The sequence below is a fragment of the Rana temporaria genome, chromosome 3, assembly GCF_905171775.1.
Source record: "Rana temporaria chromosome 3, aRanTem1.1, whole genome shotgun sequence".
Lineage (NCBI taxonomy): Eukaryota > Metazoa > Chordata > Amphibia > Anura > Ranidae > Rana > Rana temporaria.
In genome coordinates, this window is record NC_053491.1 from 81,390,844 (window position 1) to 81,413,014 (window position 22,171).

General features: G+C 41.6%; 1 protein-coding gene across 2 annotated transcripts in view; it reads right to left on the bottom strand.

The window, feature by feature from the left end:
* Positions 1 to 22,171, bottom strand: part of MTMR10 (myotubularin related protein 10) — a 119,654-nt gene that overhangs the window by 18,297 nt on the left and 79,186 nt on the right. For both annotated transcript variants that reach the window (XM_040342818.1, XM_040342819.1), the window contains exons 8-11: positions 15,753 to 15,840; positions 15,329 to 15,417; positions 14,706 to 14,836; positions 3,763 to 3,832 (exon numbers count right to left, since the gene is read on the bottom strand). In XM_040342818.1, the coding sequence (XP_040198752.1) occupies positions 3,763 to 3,832; positions 14,706 to 14,836; positions 15,329 to 15,417; positions 15,753 to 15,840 (378 nt within the window). The remainder of the gene's footprint in view (positions 1 to 3,762; positions 3,833 to 14,705; positions 14,837 to 15,328; positions 15,418 to 15,752; positions 15,841 to 22,171) is intronic.

Genomic DNA, 22,171 nt, shown 5'->3' on the forward strand with positions numbered 1-22,171 from the left:
AAATTGAAAAAAAATATGTTTTTTCTAGAGGCTGAAAAACGTGTGAGTTAAAAACTACTAAGAATATATTATATATATATATATATATATATATATATATATATATATATATATATATATATATATATATATATATATATATATATATATATATATATATATATATATATATATATATATATATATAGACAAATTGGAAAAAAAACACATCAGAATGATACACTGGCAGCCAAAAAATAAATAAAATAATTGTAAGCCAGACCAAGGAAACCCTTCTCATTATTGGCGTGCTTCAGTTTTTTAGTGGAGCAGTACTGAGAGCCTAATAATAAACAGAGGCGTGGGACCTGTGTCCTCCATTCCCTGTTTTCTTTCTAAGCCATTGAGTGACACAGGACAGCTTTAACCTTTCAAGACCTCTAAAGGGAGTCCAACTGAACAGTACAACAAAGTGCTGACAAACCCAGTAAAACAATAGAGAACTAGGTACTGCCTGCAGCAGAGCCGCCTGAATGAACTAACACTGGAAAGCTGGCATCAGATGAGGCTGGAACTTCCACCTGGAGAAATTTCGGGAAACGAAATGTGCAAATTGAAGACCAGGTGGGCCTTGCAAGTTTGGAAAACCGCTGCCCAATGTAGAAAAGACCAAGAAGAACTCACACAGCTGGAGCGAAATTTGCTTTTGGTGAACTGGAGCCAGACATTGGGACAGTAGAACAATTTCCTGGCTGAGGCGAAGGCAGAAACTACCAAAGTGAAGAAGCCTCAACACCTTGTCCCTATGCAGAACCAGAATGGATTCCTTGCAGGAGAGGGCTGCCAGTCCAGACACTTGACTTTCAGAAATTATAGCTACAGGGACCACCACCATGTGGGTGGGAGTAGAGATGTATCCAATGGGCTCAACCAGTTGTTTCTGAAGCACCAGATTTAGGTCTCATGGAGTCACAGCAAAACGGGTGGGGGGAGCTATATAGAGGATACCCTGTAAAAAGGTCATAATCATATGAGATGCCAAGAGTCTCAAACAATAGAAAGAACAAAAACATGGAGGGCCAGATGCAGGGTAACACCCAACTGTATGAAGGAAATAAAGAATTCTGTAATCATGCAGTGGATGACCCAAAACTCACACCAAGTTAAATATGCCTTCAATGTCTGATGACAAACCTTGTGGGAAGTAGACTTCGCTAGAATTCACTGAGCTCCAACAGCCAACCTGATAAAGCTACCAGCTGAAACGCAGGATGGCAAATCCCACCTTGGGACAGATGATCCTCCTGACAATCTGGTAGAACCCATGCAGCATCCGACTCTTACCAGGTCAATATACCACACCTGCCAGGGCCAGTCTGGTACAAGGATCATTACTGAAATGCCCTCCAGCTCAAGCCTGCAAAACAAGGAAATATTTGCAGGGGAGGAAAGGCACAGATCCGGGTGTAACAGACTAAGATAAGGGTAGAGCCAACCAGAGAGGGGGGGGGGGGGGAAGCCCTAGAAAGGTCTTCCAACTGCTCATCAGATAGGTCATTATGAATTTATGCATTCTCTACAAGAAAAAGGTAAAATTGCCCAGTTAAGGTGGAACGCTGCCGGATCCATAGTTAGGATAGACCTTCTGTACCAAAATCCTCAAATTGATACAAAGCCAATAAACTTCTGAAGGGAGCAAACAACTTGTCCGGATGTTTCAAACCTCCACAAAGAAACAGTTGGAAAAACAAATGCAAAAGGGGAAAAATGGGTCAAGACTGAAAAACAGAACTGGTAGAAGCAAAAGTCCAATTTTCTATTTTTAAAGTGATGTGCACTGCATCAATGCCAAAATGGTCTTCCTTTAGTTTGGGAGTAAAAAGCATTAGAATACAACTCTGCCATGATAAGCTCGAGAACTGGAAGGACTCAGAACCAGACAGAGCCTCTGTACCCAAAGGCTCATAAGCTGCTATGGCCGCAAACAACCCAGGTATTGAATCTGCAGGAGGATGTGGAAGAGAGCTTCTTTGCGATCAGAGTTAGCACACAACTAGATAACTTGGGTCATAATATCTTGCATGACAATAAGGAACAAGAGTGGAGCCCATCCACACCAAAAAGAGCCAGGGAGGACTCTGAGGATGAAACAGACTCTAAGATCAGAAGTTAACATGAATCAGGGCTGCAGACATCGGAATCATCAGAAGTGCCTGCAAATAGCCTCAAAATGGTCAGAAGAATGCGAGTTGTAGGGCACTAAATATAGCATGGAACTGTCCCTGGGAAAGAGCGTGGGGCACTCCATCCAGCAGACATTTGCACTCAGTCCCACAGCATTAACATATTTTGAGGCACAACTGGTGAGAACAGAATTATAAGTGCATCCAAAATAATTGAGACAGGTCCCGATTCTCAGCCTAAATGGCCAATTAACTAAGCGAGTCTTCCCAGACAGGGCAAGCACTGAGACCATGCCAAAGATTCTGGGCCTGGAAAGCGCTCTACATGGAGCCCAGTGCCAAAAAGTCACTTTTAAGCTATCCTTGAATATCCAGCACAGGTGGGCCCAGAAGCAATATTCCAAAAGCCAGAAAACTACAATCGAAGAGATGAAGCCTCAGCAGTAATGTAGGGAAGCTTATCGATTACAGGGGGGGGGGGGATATATATCATAAAAAAAAAAAAAAAAGGCGCTACAAAAAAAATATATATATATATATATATACATTAGTCTTAACGCAGCATATTTATAGGAAAAAAAAAAAAAAAAAAAACAACATCCATCCTCTTAGAACCCTAGAAAAAATTGAGGCATGCTGGCCTACAATTTTTTTGTATGGCAGTGTCCAATCCTCCTGTAGGCAGTAGTATAACCTGAAGGTTATAGAAATCCAGTAGCCCTTAATAAACAAGAAAGAAATTATATTTAGTTTCAGGCTGGGTTCATATCTGTGCAATGAACCAGCTCATATGTGTCCCTGCCCGTTTTTATGTGCAACACCATTCATTGCATCTGGGCACCCCATTCATTTGAATGAACATCTCCAAATCGCACCAAAGAAGAGAATGACCCATTTTTTTTTAATCATGCCACACCACAAGGCATAGTAATAAGTTACCATGCATGGCGATATGATGCAATGCACCTGTAATGGCTGGGTATGTTGGGGTGATATTTACAACACTGCAGTGCACAACACAGTGTAACATGCATTCCCACATCGCACAGATCTGAACGGAGCTTTATGCATAAGCAGTAACTAATGTTTGATGTGGTTAACTACATAACCACATCAAAGCCATCGTTATGTATTTCAGTAAACAATATTACCTTAATCCAAGACATTCTCTAAATAAAATGTCTAAGTGAAAGTTAAAAAGTAAAAATTTACTAAAAAAAAAAAAAAAAAAAAAAGGAGCAGCTTCATCTTGATCCTTCTTTAGTTTTCCAGCCACACTGTGATCCTGTCACTGTCACGTTCAACCTATCTAAGTATTACCCAGCTTGAAAGATCATTGCCTTCTACAAGGTCAACAAACTCACTTCCCGATATAGGTTTTGCTGCTGTACAGAATATTTATTGCTATATCATGTAAAAGATGAAAAAGGAGGAAACACAAAATAATGAGTTAATCCTATCTGGATCCCTTAATTTTTTTTTTTGTATTGAAATATTCTTCGGCTGAGGAAATCCATTATTATTATTATTATATATTATTCATTGATAATCTAACTTTTATAAAAAAAAATCTTTTTTTTTTACATTAAACACTGCGTACCTGACATACTCCAACCATCGTGTGTTTTCCAGGGAAGAATACCACCGCTCCTCCGTTTCTTCATATGGTTCTAAGTGGATAGAAACGTTTATTATTTCAGTAAGCTATACAAGACACACAGACCCACAGTCCGCCACTCTGTGCACTATGATAAATGACTGGTGTAATAGCCAACAATTTGTAGAGTAGATAAAATCTGTAGGACCACGTGAACTCATTAAATAGCAACAAAGCATGAAGAACTCAAGCAAGATCTTTAAAGGACAATTTAATCTTATCTGTATTTCATCGCATTTATTTACAAAGTTGTTTCTAATTGTAGCAGTTATCTAAAAAGCTTAAACAAAAAGGCATATTATATTTTATGTAGCATTTCCATTAAAGTTGTTCATTATTATTGTGAAGTGTTATTACCTCTTCTGAGGTCCCCCACCAGCACTCTCGACACCTCCTTCTGTGCGCCACCATGGAAAGCTGCTTCCTATGCTGGCGCACCTGCGGGCTCGTTCACAAGCCAGGCTGTGTGCATCTATATAGACACACACACAGCATGGCTCGGCCCCATCCCCTTGCTCCCTTACAGGATTTGATTTACAGCATCAGGAGCCAATGGCTTCTGTTGCTGCCTTTGAGTCCTGTGAGGAGAGAGAGCAGACAGGCACAGTGCTGGATCAAAATACGACTCATAAGTAAGGGGGTGATACAACTGTGGGGAATCTTTGACCCTAATGTTCTGTCTTTACAACCACTTTAAAGCTGAATATTGGGCTGGTACACAAAAAATCCAAGCGGTAGAGGCTCCATCATTTACCCAATTTCCCGCTCCAGCGTTGCCCAATTCTCCCAGAAACTCTGACCTGTGGGTGGTCCTTCAACACCATCAAATACAATGCAGGGCTATTAACCACAGCTGTGAGTGGCTTACAGGAGGAAACAGCGCTGAGTGGTTGCATGGACAGAGGTAACATCCTGGAGCATAGAATAAGGCAAGTATTTCTCATTATTCTGGTACACCCAAGCATAAGGATACATTAACTCTTGCAGTGTGGAGGGGGATGGACACTGAAAAGGTATTTTCCTGTTTCAGCCTTGAGTTAAAGGGTCACTAAAGGAAATTTTTTTTTTTGCTGAAATGACTGTTTACAGGGTATAGAGACATAAAAGTTAACTGATTCCTTTTAAAAATTATTAAGGCTGCATTCACACCTCGGCGTACTAAATCGCGGCGTTTTGTCCCGCGAATTGCGCCGACAAATAGAGGAGTATTGTACCGCGATTCGCGGCGACAAAACGCCGCGATTGTGAATGCAGCCTTCACCCCCTCTATGGAGATGGTTCACATCTCCTATGCCGAACGCCGCCTGAAAAAAAGGTCCGGGACTTTTTTTCAGGCGACAGGCGGCAGGCGTTCGGCGTGGAGATGTGAACCATCTCTATAGAGGGCAATGTTACATCATCCCTCTGGCGTGTCGGGGCGAAAGCGGGCGTCACACTACAGGCGACAAAACGCCTAGGTGTGAATGGGCTCTAAAAATAGATTAAATTCTATCATATAATGTGCCTGTAGTTTCACTTTCGGTTTTAACCTGGTTTAATGTTTATGTGAAGTAAAGAGACACACAGAACAAAAACAAACAAATCCAGGGCAGTGTTTTGTTTTTAAAATGAATCTGATTGGTTCTGAGGAGTTTTAGACACACAGCTTAGACCACAGTGAAAAGCTCCCATGAGATTTTTCATAAAGAGCCAGACAAGCAGGAAGTGTGGAGATCACAGCAGAATTACAGCAATTTCAAAAACGAGCAATGAGAACATGAAACAAGTACTGCAGTAAGGTAAAGGAAGCCATTTAGCTTTAGAATTTTTTTTTCCTTTAGTGACCCTTTAAGCCAATAATATCAAAGCAGTTCTCTAACAAATCTTCCCAGACAGACGTAGTTCGGGGATGTCGTATTTGAACATTAAAATGAGATGGATATATCTGCATATTTGTGCAACATCAGGTGTCCAACCTGAACCCACCTAGTAAGATGAATTTCACTGTTCTCATCTAGTTCTCTTCCTCCCCCCTCTACAGACCCTTACATCTACAGGTCACTGAACTACGTCCACCCTGTAAAAAAAAAAAAAAACATGACAATCTTTCCATTTTAGACCTGGCAGTCACTGGCACATGTATATATCCCCTGCAACTTTCCCACTCAGTATTAGATTGGATGAAAATCGGCCATCATACAATGAACCATTGGAACGTGTATGCAGATGTCATACACCATGTGAATTTTGGTTAGGTTCCTAATCAACTAGAGGAAAATTGATACGTGGATGGCCCTGTCGCTGTGCTCTTGGAAAAAGGAGGTGATTGGAAAATTGGCACTCAGACAGCAGCATGATCCAATGAGATGTGGCTGCTGTTTCAGTATTCTGCAAGTCACTAATGCCGGCAATCGGAATACAATAGCCACAGCGGGAGATTTTCCCACCCACACTATTTACCGTGGATAGAGGAATCTGAGATTTATTTTGTTCCGCTTGCAGAATGAACAAAAAAAATATATGTTTGGCCAGCTTTGTAAGTTTTTAGGTCTGTGAAGGCCCGTTTAACTGCAAGATAACATTAAATGGAGTAAAGCAGGTTCCACTTCTTACCAAATTTTAGAAACATACATATGTTTATTTAAAAAAATTGAGTGTGTCATATGTACCAATAACTGGCATACCTGTACCCCAGTCTGGATAAACAAATAGATCTGTGAAGTATAATAAACCCAGGCACTGACTAACCTCTACAGTACAGTCATCTTCTACATAATTATACTGACATTTACAACATCACTATTACAAGTAATTACCTCATTAATGTTATAATAATCCCAACATTAGCTAGCACATGGTCACTAATTAAATTTAAAGATGTACACTTGTCTGCCTTCTAGATATAAATACCTGTTATTACAGATCACAGGCCGCACACTATAATGCAGGGTATTGTATATACACACAGTAAACTCCATACAAGTATTTGTGCGTTGGTCACACACAGTTATAAATGCTGCTATAAAGACTTCTAATACAGTATACATAATACTATTAAGCATCAATATAGGTTTATCATCAAATCATTTTTCTAAAGCAGGGAGCATGGGAATCTTTTTACTTCTGGAGAAAAAACTTGCCCCTATGCTGCCTGGCAAGGTTTCGCGACACATCCACTGAGTTTGATCAGAACCAACCTACCAGGGTCAACATAACAGGAGGGTTATTTTATTTGCCACAGGGGTCAGGTATTTTTTGGTCCCTGCTTATGCAGCGGTGTAATTGGTATACTTATTTACTGTACACATTATGAACTGCATCAAAAAAAAGTCAGAGCCTGCAAGCTTAGTTTACATCCATGTACTTGAATCCATATTATACATGCAGACTATGAAAAGTACCGCATTTATCGGCGTATAACACGCACAGGTGTATAACACGCACCCTAACTTTAAGAGGGAAGTTTCAGGAAAAAAACTTTCCATAGCCCCCTGCGTATAACACAGTTTACCCTCTATTTTCAGGCTAAAAAAGTGAGTGTTATACGCCAATAAATGCAGTAGGTGCAAGTTAAAGCTGAACTCCAAGGAAGACAAAAGTGCTCCCCTGCAGTAGGGCTACTTATTTCGATCCAGGTGACTGCAAAATAACACTTTTACGTACCTCTTCCTCTGCTCCTGCAGGCTTCCTCCAGAATCTAAGGTGGGCCATACAATTTACTTATTCAATTTCCTTTAGGTATACCTTCAACTATGTAGTGCAAGGCCCTGCCTGATTGTATACACATTAAAAGCGATTAGGTTTGACCTCATATTATATGGTTTTGGTAAATCTAAAAAGAAAATTGAAGAAAATTGTATAATGTATGGCCAGCCTAAGACCAGCCCTCGCAGCCTCTTCTCAGCTACACTCCAGTGATCATATGCCTTCCGACAACATTAATGCCAATGAGGGCACTGAGGGACAGTCTACTGGGGAGTAGTGGAGAGTGCCGGCTGCCAGTAGAGCCAAAAATTGGGTAAGCAATCAAAACCCCCCCCCACAAAACCTAAAAGAGGATTTAACCCTTGCAGTGTATAGGGCAGCCCTACTGCAAAGGAAAATGTGCTCTACCTGGAGATGGGCTTTAAGTTTAATTAGGTTCCAATCAAGTGCAGTTCAGAAAACAGCAAAATTAGGTTCCTGGTAAACATATAGTCGTATGTTATATACAAATGTACACAGCAACTGGAATGTACAAAAAAATATCATTACATTACGCCTCAAAAAGGGTAATGGTCACCAATAGAAAAAAATAATAATCTAGATTGTTGACCATTGTTGAAAATTTAGGCTGCTTTAACATTTGTAAAATAAAAAAGGAAAGTCCTGTACAAAACCAACAGGAAGTGTGACATCTGAACTGCTATACATAGTATACATGCCCAGAATCTCGCTTCTCCATTTAGTACATTCCCTTCCTGCCCACTTTCCCTCTTCTACTTCCCCTTCTGTATAGAAGGTAGGTGCACTTCACTAAAATCACTAACCCGCTGTTTAGTCTCAAATGTTAAGCTGAATTTTACATACATACACTTAATTCCAGCAGCTTAATTATATTAACAATTCTGGTTTGAATACAATAACTGAGTGTGGTATGTAATAGGATCAGGTTTGCCTTGGGGCCCTGCTAGCTGATTCCAGCTACTCAGCAAATTGCTGTGCAGTCAGACCGGTCACACTAAACAAACCTGTCCATAGCAATACAAAAGAAAGGATGAGCCAAGCGATTTGGCCTCTATAGCCTGGCACATAAAAACTTTTGCTGTAATAACGCAAGCGCAGTCCAACTCTCTCCGACTATCAATATACACCGAGGCAAACTTCTGCTGCAGACTTTGAAGGTCAAACTCTCCTCTAACCTCAGGAAATTTTCTTTGCACTAAATTGCAGAAGCCGATTTGTTGTGGTATTGGTAATGCTATGTGTGTGGGTGTGTGAGTGCAAAAAAATAAAAATAAAATATGCCCACACAATATATATTATATACACACACACACACACATATACAGTTGTGCTCATACGTTTACATACACTGGGAGACTGATTTCTTGCCCATTTTTCAGAGAATATGATTAACAAAAACATCTTTCACTTAGAGCCGGTTCACACTGGGGTGACCTGGGATCCGACTTCAAGTTGCCCCAAGTCGCGCGGTCGAGAAAATTAATGAAAGTGAATGGGAGCCGTCTCAATGTACACTACTGAAGTCGCTCCGACTTCAGAAAAGGTTCCTGTACTACTTCAATCCGACTTCTAGGCAACTTGTACCCATTGATTTCAATTGAAGTCGCCTCAGAAGTCGAATCACTGTCTTAACTGAAGCAACAATACAGGAAGAGAACATACATTTCTCAGGCAAACCCCCCCCCTTCCCACAGAGCTGATTGTTGTTTGATTGGCCACTGGAAAGCCTCCTGTCCTGGAGGTGACTTGAAGTTGCCTTCTACTGTCCTGGAGGCAACTTGAAGTTGCCTGATGATTCATATACAAGTAGTGTCCAAGTTGCCTCCCAAAGTCGTGCTAGAAGTCGTGTTGCCCCTGTGTGAATGGGCTCTCATGGTTAGTATGTTTGGGTGAAGCAATTTATTATCATTCAGCTGTGTTTACTCTTTTTAAATCATAATGACAACAGAAACTACCCAAATGACCCTGATGAAAAGTTTACATACCCTGGTGATTTTGGCCTGATAACATGCACACAAGTTGACACAAAGGGGTTTGAATGGCTATTAAAGGTAACTATCCTCACCTGTGATCTGTTTTCTTTTAATTAGAGTGTGTGTGTGTGTGTGTGTGTGTGTGTGTGTGTGTGTGTGTGTGTGTATCAGGCCGGGTTCACACTAGTGCGACAAACACTCTGACATTGGGAGCTCATGTTGCATTATGTGTGAAAATCAATGTTGCCCTATTGGAGCCGTCTTAACTGGTCCGACACATGTCGGTCCAACTTTGAAAATGCTCCCTGCACTACTTTGATCCTACTTCAGCCCATTGAATATCACTGAAGAAGTCGGATCTCCGTCTTGCACGATTCTGACTTTGGCATGCGACTTGTGCTCTGATGATCTTGAGGGGGAACTCCACGCCAAAAAAATGCATGGGTAAGTGCATACCAGGCCCTACGCCAAAAAAAAAAAAAAAAAAAAACGGTGTGGGGTTCCCCCCAAAATCCATACCAGACCCTTATCCGAGCACGCAGCCCTACCGGTCAGGAAAGGGGGTGGATGAGCTTGGATAAGGGTCTGTATAGATTTTGGGGAGGCCTCAACGCTGTTTATTCGGCGTAGGGGTTCCCCTTAAAATCCATACCAGACCGAAGGGCCTGGTATGCTTTTGGAGTGGAAACCCATGATGTGTTTTTTATTTAAAATTTGGCGTGGAGTTACCCCTCAAAATTCATACCAGACAGTGCCTGGTATTGTCAGGGATCGAAGTCAGATCCCTGTTCATTGAAGTCAGACTTCAAGTCGCAGGGCAAAGTCGGATCCAAAGTAGGACAACCGTCGTGTCGTACCAGTGTGAACCCAGCCTAAAAGGTCAATGAGTTTCTGGACTCCTGGATTCTGAGTCATGAGGAAAGCAAAAGAATTGTCAAAGGACCTGGGGGAAAGGGTAGTTGAACTGTAATAAACAGGAAAGGCATATAAAACGCTATCAAACTCTAATCAAGAAGTGGAAAATGAGGGGTTCTGTTGAGAAAAAAAAACACGGACAGGGGTCTCCAAACATTATAAACAAAGGGCTGGTTTATTGTCCTTCAGACTCTTGGAGGGCCGGACTTTGGCAAGCAGGGGTGGAAATTTTCCTGGCATCAGTGGGACATAACATATGGTATTAGGGGGAGAAATAGTGCCCCATCGTTTGAATCATAGGGAGGAATAGTGCCCCATTAGTGGTCTCAGTGGGAGAAATGGTGCTCCACTGTTGGTGTCAGATGTCAGAATAGTGCCTCGTATCAGTGGGAGGGATACTGCCCCAAGGGCCGGACAAAGGCAAGCAAGGGCCGCATCTGGCCCTCGGGCCGCAGTTTGGAGACCACTGGTCTAGAAGACCAACTAAAGTTCCAGCCACAACTGCCAGGAAAATTGTTTTGGATGCAAAGAAAAAAACACAAAAATAAGTTCAGGTGAAATACAGAATTCTCTGAAAACGTGTTGTGGTTTCAAGATGCACAATAAGCAGACACTTGAAGAATCTGCAAGCGGGATACTTTGTGGCATTTGGGCTGTATGGTCGAGTCACCAGAAGAAAGCCATTACTACACACATGCCACAAAGTATCCTGCTTAAAATACATCAAACACAGAGACAAGCTTCAAACCTTCTGGCACAAAGTCATTTGGAGTGATGAGACCAAAATTTTGCTTTTTGGCCACAACCATAAACGCTTCATTTGGAGAGTCAACAAGGCCTATGATGAAAGGTACACCATTCCTACTGTGAAACATGGAGGTGGATCGCTGATGTTTTAGGGATGTGTGAGCTACAAAGGCACAGGAAATTTGGTCAAAATTTATGGCAAGATGAATGCAGTATGTTATCAAAAAATACTGGAGGAACATTTGCATTCATCAGCCAGGAAGCTGCACATGGGACGTACTTGGACATTCCAACATGACAATGATCTGAAACACAAGGCCAAAACGACCTGTCAATGGCTACAGCAGAATAAAGTGAAGGTTCTGGAGTGGCCATCTCAGTTTTCTGACCTCAATATCATTAAGCCACTCTGGGGAGATCTCAAACGTGCCGTTCATGCAAGACAGCCCAATAATTTACAGGAACTGGAGGCTTTTTGCCAAGAGGAATGGGCAGCTTTACCATCTGAGAAGATAAAGAGCCTCATCCACAAATACCACAAAAGACTTCATGCTGTCATTGATGTTAAAAGGGGGCAATACATGGTATTAAGAACTGGGGTATGTAAACTTTTGATCAGGGTAATGTCAGTTGTCATTATGACTTAAAAAGAGTAAACACAGTTGATTGATAATAAATAGCTTCAGCCAAAGACTAACCAGAAGTGAAAAATGTTTTTGTGTCATTATTCATATTTTCTGAAAAATGGCTAATAAAATCATAAATTCTGCCAGGGTATGTAAACTTACGAGCACAAGCGAGTTTGTGTGGCTGTCAAGAGTTACAACATCCATATAAGATAAGGTTTTTATTGCTGCCCACCTATTTTTCTTCTGTCACCAAAACATGTAAATGGTAGAAAATTGCCCGCAGACAGCAATAAAAACCAAAACTATGAATTTAACCCTTCCCCAATCTAAAAGACTAAATGTTTTGACTGGGGGTCTACTTTAACAAGGAACTGCATATCCTCAAATAACAAACTGGATTTAAAAAAACAACACTAGGGAAAAGAAAAAAGGCATTTAAAATCTGCTAGCAGAGGAGATATTAAGTGTAAGGAGGTTTATGCCATCTCCTGAATCTCTCTCGTTTCCAATTTACTGTTTCACCGAATGCCAATAGCAGAGATACAGTATGGCTCTCCTACACAGCAACCGCTCTGTCCCAACCCCCCCCCCCCCTCCAATGTTCATTCACAGAAAGCTTTGGGTTTTGTGAATAAGTTCAGAGGGGGAGATTTACTAAAACTGAGGCACACAGAATTTGGTGGAACTGTGCACAGTAACCAATAAGCTTTCAACTTCAGCTTGCTCAATTAAAGGGGAGTTCCAGCCTTTTTTTAAGTTTATTAAAAGTCAGCAGCTACAAAAAGTGTAGCTGCTGGCTTTTAATAAACAGACACTTACCTGCTCCACGGCTCCAGCGACGCGCCGGCCGGGGCTCCGCTCCTCGCCCCCCCTCTTCATTCCTAGTGTGGGCACCCGGCAGTGACAGCTTTCGGCTTCATGGCCAGGCACCCACTGCGCATGCGCGAGCGGCGCCGTCCGATTGGACAGGCGCTCGCCTACAGGGAGGGGCTGCAAGAAGGCGATTAAGCTAATCGCCTTTCCAGCCCCTCGGCGGAAGGAGGAAGTGGGACAGGAAGTCCCCTTCTCCTGAAGCCCCCACTCCCCCCCCAAAAAAAATACATGCCAAATGTGGCATGTAAGGGGGCGAGGAGTGGGTTAAGCGGAAGTTCCATTTTTAGGTGGAACTCCGCCTTAAGCTTTGACAATAAAACCTAGAAGTGGATTGGTTACTATGAGGGCCCAGGGAATGGATACCAAGCGCCCAGAGGCGATTCAGTTTGCATGTGTTGCGCTATATAAAAGTTTCTCACTCACTATGCACCACTGCAGATTCTGTGTGCAATATTTTTAGTAAATCTCTCCCACTATGTAAAGCATTCTGTTAATGAGCAAGTGGAAAGAAGGAGTAGGCAGTGCAGCTGGTGTGCCGGGGCACCAGAAGTATAGCTACCAGAAGATGGCATACACTTTATTGCACTTAGAAGCCCATTCACATTGTTTTGTAGTGCAGAGACATGCGGCAGGGGGAGGAGTGATGTGCGTTTTATTGTATCACACAGGTCTTTAATTGGTGGAGTTTATGTAATGTCCACAAACTGACACTTCAATCACGTCACCCACAACATAGCGGCTGGTTCTGAAGCACTTGCTCTAGGGTGACATGCAGGGCCAATATTGCAATATTATGCACACGTGTTTCATAATATTGAACATCTCTGGAACACAGAGAAATATTGCATTCTGGTGAGAACATGACACAGAGAAAACTATTGTTTTCTGTGTTTAATTGCAATTACCTGTATTCATCCATGAGGAAAAAACGCAGGTTGCTGCATATTGTGTGAATGGACCCCAACTACTTGTGTGCCCATTTTTTTAAAATGCTTACCTTTTTCCTGGAGCTCTTCTTTAAAGCCAGATGAATAAAAAAAAAAAATTGCTCAGTCCAGTTGTATTTGATAATTTGCCAATACAGAAATATTCAACATCTCAATAAGACAGGTGTAGTCCAAGTCAGTAACTGACAAAGTAAATTTATTTTATAGATAAAAAGGAAGTGTAAATATATGGAGAGAAAAAAAACGCACCCTTTGTAAATAGTAATTATCATATGTCTGTCCAGGCTTTAGTGTCTAATGAACAAGGTTAAAATTTTAATCATTGGCATGTAAGAAAATTAAAACACGCCTGTCCAGCCCCACACATGCAAAATGCAAAAACTTACCAACAAGCACAAAGAATACATTGAGATTCTTACTTCGTGACACTAAAGCCCCTTTCACACTGGGGTGGGAGCATCGTCGGCGGTAAAGCACGTCAATTTCGCAGGACTATTCAGCTGCTAGCGGGGGTGGTTTTACCCCCCCGCTAGCGGCCAATAAAGGGTTAAAACCACCCGCAATGCGCCTCTGCAGAGGCGCATTGCCGATGGTATAGCTGCGGTGTCCCATTGATTTTAATGGGCAGGAGCGGTATACACACCTCTCCTTCACCGCGCCAAAGATGCGGCAAGCAGGACTTTTTTTTACCGTCCTGCTAGAAAGCCCTTGGGGCTTAGGGTTGGTTTGCAGGCGCCATTTTTAGCGCAATAGCGCCTGCAAACCACTCCAGTGTGAAAGGGGTCTAACTTGTGATCACATTGACAATAAAAAGTGAAGTTTCACCTTAAATCAGGCAAATATTTTCTATATAAATCATGACTGTTCAGCAGAGTTGTGCAAAGAGCAATGATAACAATCTAGTCATGTGAAGTTACGAAATGATTTTGACAAATCTTAAATCCCTGCTCTTTGCATTGCTGAATATGAGTGAATGACTAATATAGTGCTTAATTCTTTGGCTCCTGAATGCTCTGTAAGCTAATCAAACAATTTGAAAAAGGGAAAGCAACATGAAATGGAAAACTGCCGTACTACGTTCCGTTTGGTGCACTCACCGTTTACACACAACTGCTTGAGCTTGTTGAAAGCACCCTGAATGTCCTGAATAGTTGGGAGGCCATGGTCTAGGTCACATCTGTAAACATCACTCCTCAGTGGGTGACTACGGGTGATTCCACCACACACCCTAAACAAAGAAAAGAAGGCTGATCTTTAAGAAGATGGTTTAAAATAATCTTGAAGATCTTCTAGTATGCTTGTAGGTTTCACTTCAAGATAATTCTTCTGATAAGACTAAGCTGCAAACACAATGCATGATCTAATGGGTGGCAGACAGAAGCTCTGATGTGTATGGACCAATACCACAGAAAGTTTGCCTTTTACATGGAGATTGAAAAGTAGGCTCACTTTCTGTTTGAAATGCAAAGGCAAAATTATAATCATCATTTCCAACGTCCAACTCACTACTGTAATTTCTTCAGTGTTGTCACATGAAAAGATATAATAAAATATTTACAAAAATGTAAGGAGGTGTACTCACTTTTGTGAGATACTGTATGACCTAAAACAAGGATGTTTACCACAAGTGATAATTAGCCAACATCTGGAGGTATGCTGCTTTCATGGTAATAAGTATGCATTTCACTTCTTCCCTTTCTGGGATTTATTACCCCCTTACCTTTGGTCTATTTTGCGTTGATGTAACAGGTCCTTGATGCTCGCCATCCTCACAAGAGCACTTCCATTAGAATGGTTCCAGCACCACAGCTGCATAAAACAAAGAAAAGGTCCAACCGTTACACCTTCTCTACCTAAACTGGACTCTAGCAGTAAAAATGATTTTAAGTCTTGGATGGGTCATTTAACAACCACTTAAAGCTTCTGTAGCATTAAATGCTATATATATATATATATATATATATATATATATATATATATATATATATATATATATATATATATATATATATATATATATATATATATATATATATATATATATATATATATATATATATATATATATATATATATATATATAATTTAGGATCTAGAAAGTCAACATCATTGTCTGTAAAAGGCTTCAGACAATACATACTCACTGGCATGCGTCTTCCAAAAAACGAGTATGAATACTGCTTTAGGTCTGTATCTGCCAAAGAGGATGGAACAACAAAGTATTCTGGAAGGCTAGAAAGACACAGAAAACCTGCTATTAGTTATGTACATATTTAAACAAATGGACTGAGATTGTAGTCTGTTAATCACGTTGGCATTTACTCCAGTCGATGGTTGTAAATAATTCCAAACCAAAAACACACTTACCAGGCTAAATGAACAAATAAAATGTAAATTTCACGTTACCACTTTTACCATACTAATGCAGACAAATACATTTAATGTAAAAGCCACAGGCACTGTGAAATTAATGAAAATGCTGCACCTTGTAGGCAAGTTGTAAGTGCAAAATAAACATGAAGACACAAAATACTTGCAATTACTGTCAATGCAATGTTCATTATAAATGTAAGTTGGTGACCAAGTTCTATTCATTCCAAGACCAACTGTATTTTCAAGGGCTGCTTCACCTCCAAAATGTTTTAGTTCTGGGGTGAATTACCATGCAAGTTATTAATGATGAGCTTGGGTGTCCTCCAAATTCATCTTTAGCCTGAACTCTGACTTTTCTGTACTCCAATGAGCTGCGAGTTGTGTTATTCTCCACCCCATAGCTGCTGTGAGCTTCAGGACAGGGAAAGACCCGTCCATAGCTCACTGGAGTCAAAAAAAGCAGGAATTTAGGTTAGAGAGGCGTTCAGAGAATGCTCATGCTCATCTCTTCTTGCCATTAGATGGCCAAGGAGTTATGGTGTTGAAAATAAAATCCACAATTATATGCACATACTATCTTAAGCAGAATCCAAAGGGTTGGTATGACACCAGTACTCCCCTTTGCAAGATCATAGCAATGGGGGATTTGAGTGGGGATGTCACGCCATTAGAGCTTCCAAGAGATATTAAAAGCCCACTCACACTTCTCTGTTCTTGTGCATTGCGAATTTACATGTAGCATTTCTTCAGAGACACTCCAATGCACGGCAGCGCACCACCCTGCATTGAGGTACACTGCAGCTCAAGTGGACCAGAGCTGTGTTGCCTTAGTGTGCTGGGGATCTATTAAAAATCAATAGCACCACAACACGCTAATGTACAGAATAAGTGTTGCAGCAACGCAAATATTACTACAATGCACCACAGTGTACAAGCGTGGTTCGGCCCTTATAGCTTCTTTGTTAATAAACGCACCAAAATTAAATTACAGTTGGCTTTCAAACAAAAAAAGTAAATTCTTTCCATGGAAATGCTAAAAATGGCCAAAAGTTATTGGCAACCCAACAATTAGCCAATGTATGCATGGACTCCAAAACGACCTCTTGCAGATACTGTTGATCGGGGATTTTTTTCTCAAACAATAGGTGCTAGAACTCAACCACGACCCCCCCAAAACCCCTCCCCCTACACACCCCCTCCAAATCACAGCAAATAGTGGGTGTGGTCAGATTTCACAAGCAGTAGGAGGGTCTTAAAGGGGCATTAAATAGCAGGATCACATTGCATGCAGAGTTCAGGGGGGTTACACACACAGAGTACAGAGCCGTCACTTGTAAACACAGAAACCCGACTTCTGTGTTTACAAGTGATTGTGGTAAGCAGGCACCAAAGGGTCTGAGCCAGAGGTGGTGGAACCGAGTTCCACCTGAAAAAAAGCCCTGCTGTTGATATGCTGTATCATTCATGACTAGTATATAATAAGTCATAATACCCCTGTAGTTATACTGCAGAGTGTCTTTCAGGAACTCTATTTTTAGGCAATTATTCTGGCACAATAAGGTACCTAGAGTAAAGCTAGAATATCTCCAGAGTCCTAAAGATAACTGGCTATGCCCAACCCCTGGCTGCACAGTTGCAGCATTTGTATAAGGGTATGGAACCTGCCACTGCTCCCCTCCAAACCAATCCTGATTCTTCTTTAAATATTCTTTTGCATACCGTTGAGGTGCAGGATTTGTCTACCGGCTTGGAGGTTGAGGCCTTTGCTAAATCCAATTGCCTACCTTTAACCTTATTCACAGTCTGGAACAAGGCTAGGCAGCTCCAAAAAGTGTCAGGATTTACCAGTTTTAGTCCTATATGACATAACTACCCAGAACTAGCCAAACTTCAGCAGGCCAAGAGGTGGAGTAAGTGGGGAATAACTCACCTTCATCATATTTTTAGCAATGGCTCACTGTGCTCATTTGAGGAGTTGAGTGTGGAATTCTCCCTCCCTGGGCCCATGCTCTTTTACTACTTAAGATTAAACATGTGGTAACGTCACAGGGTCCAGCAATAGAATGGCAGAAATCCTCGGCCCCAGTGTTTAATATGATGCCTGAAACGGTCTCTACTAAAAGGGATTTATATGCAGATGCTATAAGATGCTAGTAAATGATTTCCTGATTTCATTCCCTTGGAAGGTACATGAGCAATGGAAGAGGGATGTTGGCCCGTTACTTGATGACCAATTGGAAGAGGCCTTGCAGGGAGGACCTCAGTGCTCCCTGAATGCGTCTCAATGCAACTGTACATACTCCTGTGAGCTCACTTCACCCCTGCCAGGTTACACAAAATGGGTATTTTGGACTCCCCCAACCGTGGCAAGCGCCTACGGGATAATGGTTACCCGATTTACCCTGGAGATGCCCAAAACTGCATTGTTATTGGGTTGAGGCGGAGGGCACCATGAATTCAGTGTTCCAAACTTCCATACCTTTAGACCCTAAACTCTTCCCTTTGGGCATCTTAGATGACCTCCAATTGCAGACTCGCGTGAGATAGGCGGTTGCTAGAGCTCTTTTCCAAGCGTGTAGTGTGTTGCTTAGACATTGGAAGTCCACTGACCCCCCCTTCTCATAAAGAATGGTTACATTGTATGGGAGACACTCTCAGACTGGAGAAGTATATCTATCAGCATAGGGGCAGCCCCCTTAAATTTGATAACCTGTGGGGTCCATGGTAGGACATACTAGGTCTGAGCCCATTGGAGTTGGTGATGGATAGATAAATAATAGGCCAAGTTTGAATCCGCTATTTAGGGCTTCCAGATGTATGCTGTTAATGCTTAGGCCGAACTATGTGTCTTTCGCACTTGAGGTGGTAGCAGAGATACTGTTCTTTGGTTCTATCTGCATCCTGTTTTATGTACGTGACCTGCAAGAGGTAATTTGTTGATATTCACGGCAATCTTGGAGAAATGTTGTACCTACACCATTTTATTTCCTGTTTTATTTTCCAATTAAAAAAAAGTTGATAAAAAAATATATAATAAATAATAAAAAAAGTTATAATATATATTTTATTTAAATAATATATCCAAGTTTGGGCGCCAATTTTTACATTAAAAGAAAGTTACCAGTGCCCCTAATGCTTGGGGTGAATTTTCTTTACCCAATTTGATCTAAAATAAATGGAGAAAACTCAACTAGCCTAATGAAGTTTGCCTGGCATGCATCAAATACCAGACGAGCATGTTCAGAGAGTATCAAGCGGGGACTGGTTAAAAACTATGCGGTCCCCATGTATTTGTGATTTTTGGAACGTGGAAGGGCAACGTACAGTATAAGCCACACATTTTATTTTACACCGCGTGAGACAAGTTGGCTAAAAAAAAAAAATTCTTTCATTTCTACATCAAATGCCATATCAAACAATTATATAAAATTAGCAACACATTGGTGCGGTTTACCAAATATTAACCTAAAAGTATCAGCAACTGCAAAACTCTTGATAAACTTTGAGCAGCTTTAAAGTAAAGTATCCTTTAGCTTTTGTCCAGGTGTGGTAAATGCAGATCTCAATGGGAGTGCCGGCTGAAGCTTTAAACACGATTTAGGCTGGCTTTAGCTAGTTTTCACACACAAAAAAAGGTCGTAAATCTTTGAAATTAAAAATGAACAGCGCGTGTCCTTCTATAGTGTACTTGCCTCAATCCAAAGCACCAAGTGTGATTTCTGTCTCCCCTCTCCTTCCTCTGCTATCTGCATTAGTAATTTCTGACAGGTTATCCCAACCCCACAGAATCTTGGAAGACATCCCAGGGCTCCCCAGAACACAGTAGGTGATTGACAGCCACAGCTGTCCATGTTACCCTATAGGACCATGTAGAGAGGGGAGGAGGGAATGTCCTTTCCCTTCACTAAGGTCTCAATTTACACTTGGCTCCCTGCCCAATGCTCTGTAGTGTGCGACGATAGATCCCTGCCTTCGGGAGCAGAGAAAAAGTATTTGACCTGTGCGTTTTATAGGGCTGTATACAGCATAAAACAGGTAAAACCTATGCAGGAGGATTTGTTTCATCTCTGTGTATCGCCTGGGGTAAGTCACTTCAGTGGGTTTACAACCACTTTAAGCTGGTCATACACTGTTGAGCCTCACACACGATCAAATTTTCCGCAGACAAAGCGTAGGCCTTTTGTCTGAAAGGGGGTTAGCCAGGAATTTGTCTTGCATACAAACAGCACACAATTGTTGGCCAACACACACAAAACGACGTGGTTTTTCAGCTCTTTAGTGCCACCCTTTGGGCACCTCCTGCGTTTGGCGAGGATTGCTTCTGAGCATGCGTGTTTGTACTTTGTATATTTGTAAACACAAACGGAAAATCTGACAACAGACCGTTGTTCGCGGAAATTTAAGCCTGGCATCCAATATTGGTCCAAAAAAAATCCAACAATAGTCCGATGGAGCATACAAACTGTCGGATTTTCAGCCTGTCATCACACCTTTCCCGTCGGGAAAAACGATTGTGTGTGCGAGGCTTTAGGCTGCTTTTGTTTAGCCTGCAGGCTTATTAAAAAATAAAAAAATTCAGATTTATCCATCTGCGCTGTATGATTTCCTGCTGTGCCTATTTTTTTCTAACAGACGTCAAAAGTGGCTGTCCGGATACCGAATCAGCAGCTGCATTTCATTGTATCGTGATTAGACAAATTTTGGTCCAGCTCCTTTGATTATTCATGAGAAGAATGTCAGGTGGGAGGGTGGCGACAGGGCCATCCATATAGGGAATGCAAATGGCCACCTAAAATATACCAGATCCCATTCTGCATGGAAACAACAATGCCTTTAAATAGGACAGCCGCTGTCTTTATTGTACTGTGTGAAGATTCACACATGTCCATTATCAGTCAGGAAAATCATTTAGAGAAAAAAAAAAAAAAAGAAAAATGAGGGGAGGAGCACATCAGACTGCCATATGCCATGCAATTACTTGAATCACACTCAGAGGCTTTTCATAGCATTGTGGAATAAAGCTCAAGAGCAACAACTGACAAGCTTTTAACAAGCCCAGTCTCTGAGGAATTGCACTACTAATTAATTGGTTCACAATGAAAACAGACAGATCTTGGCTGTCAGTAAATGCTAGAAACAAATTAGGCTCCATCGTCTGAATGAATTATACACATCAGAAGCAGGAATGTTTTGTACTCAGGATTGCTTTTTTATATGAGGGACATATGGTAGAGCGAAGAGAGCCGAAAATAGAAACCCTTAAATGGCTTAGCTTTAATCTGCATTGTAGTGCATTACACTCCTTTTCATAAGCCTGAATGGAATCAAGAAGATGAGATATCCTCAGGGAGCATCATTTCACTCCGGCGAGAGAAGTCACCTGCTTTGACCCGCCCAAGACGGTTCAAAACCAATATATATTTACTTGATTTACCTACAGAAAAATGACAAGATTGCTAGAAAATCCAAACCGCCTGTGGGTTTAGGGTTGTAAAAAAAAAAAAAAAAAAAGAAGAACAACATTAAAGAAATAACTCAGCTGATGCCCAAGGCTAGGTTGACATGGCAGCAGTCTCCACTGGCCCTCTATAAAGTGATTACAGTGGATCGCTTTTTAACAGTGACTTTGCATGAAAAAAATGCATCAACTGCAATCATGGTTGCGGCACTGTCCCACTGACTTCAATGGATGAGTTTGACAGGCTGTGCTGCCAGTCAAACTTGGCAAGTTAAATCTGCCATACTTGCAAAGTATCTTGGTTGCTGCGGTAAGTGTATTATCCTCGCTGGCTGGCTGCCTAGTTAGGCTTTTAGTGGGTGGTAAAGACATGCCCATTTTTACTACCCGTCTGACCTTTCTCATAAAATTATTTATGTGAAATCCCAACGCCTGCTTTATTACTATTGGTAAAAGTTCTATATCACATGTGTCAAACATAAGGCCCGTGGGCCGAATCAGGCGATTTCAAGTGGCCCTCGCACCTCTCCTGCAGTTGGGGCACCATCCCCCCCCCCCCCCCGCCGATCATGTCTCAGCAATCAACAGCAGAGAGGACAGAACTCTTTCGACAGATCCTGTGCTTCTCCTTGCAGACAAGGAGAGGCTCATCTTTGAGCCCACCACGCCCGTCTCGGCAGTCAGCAGCAGAGAGGATGACAGAATACTTCTTACAGATCCTGCACCTCTCTG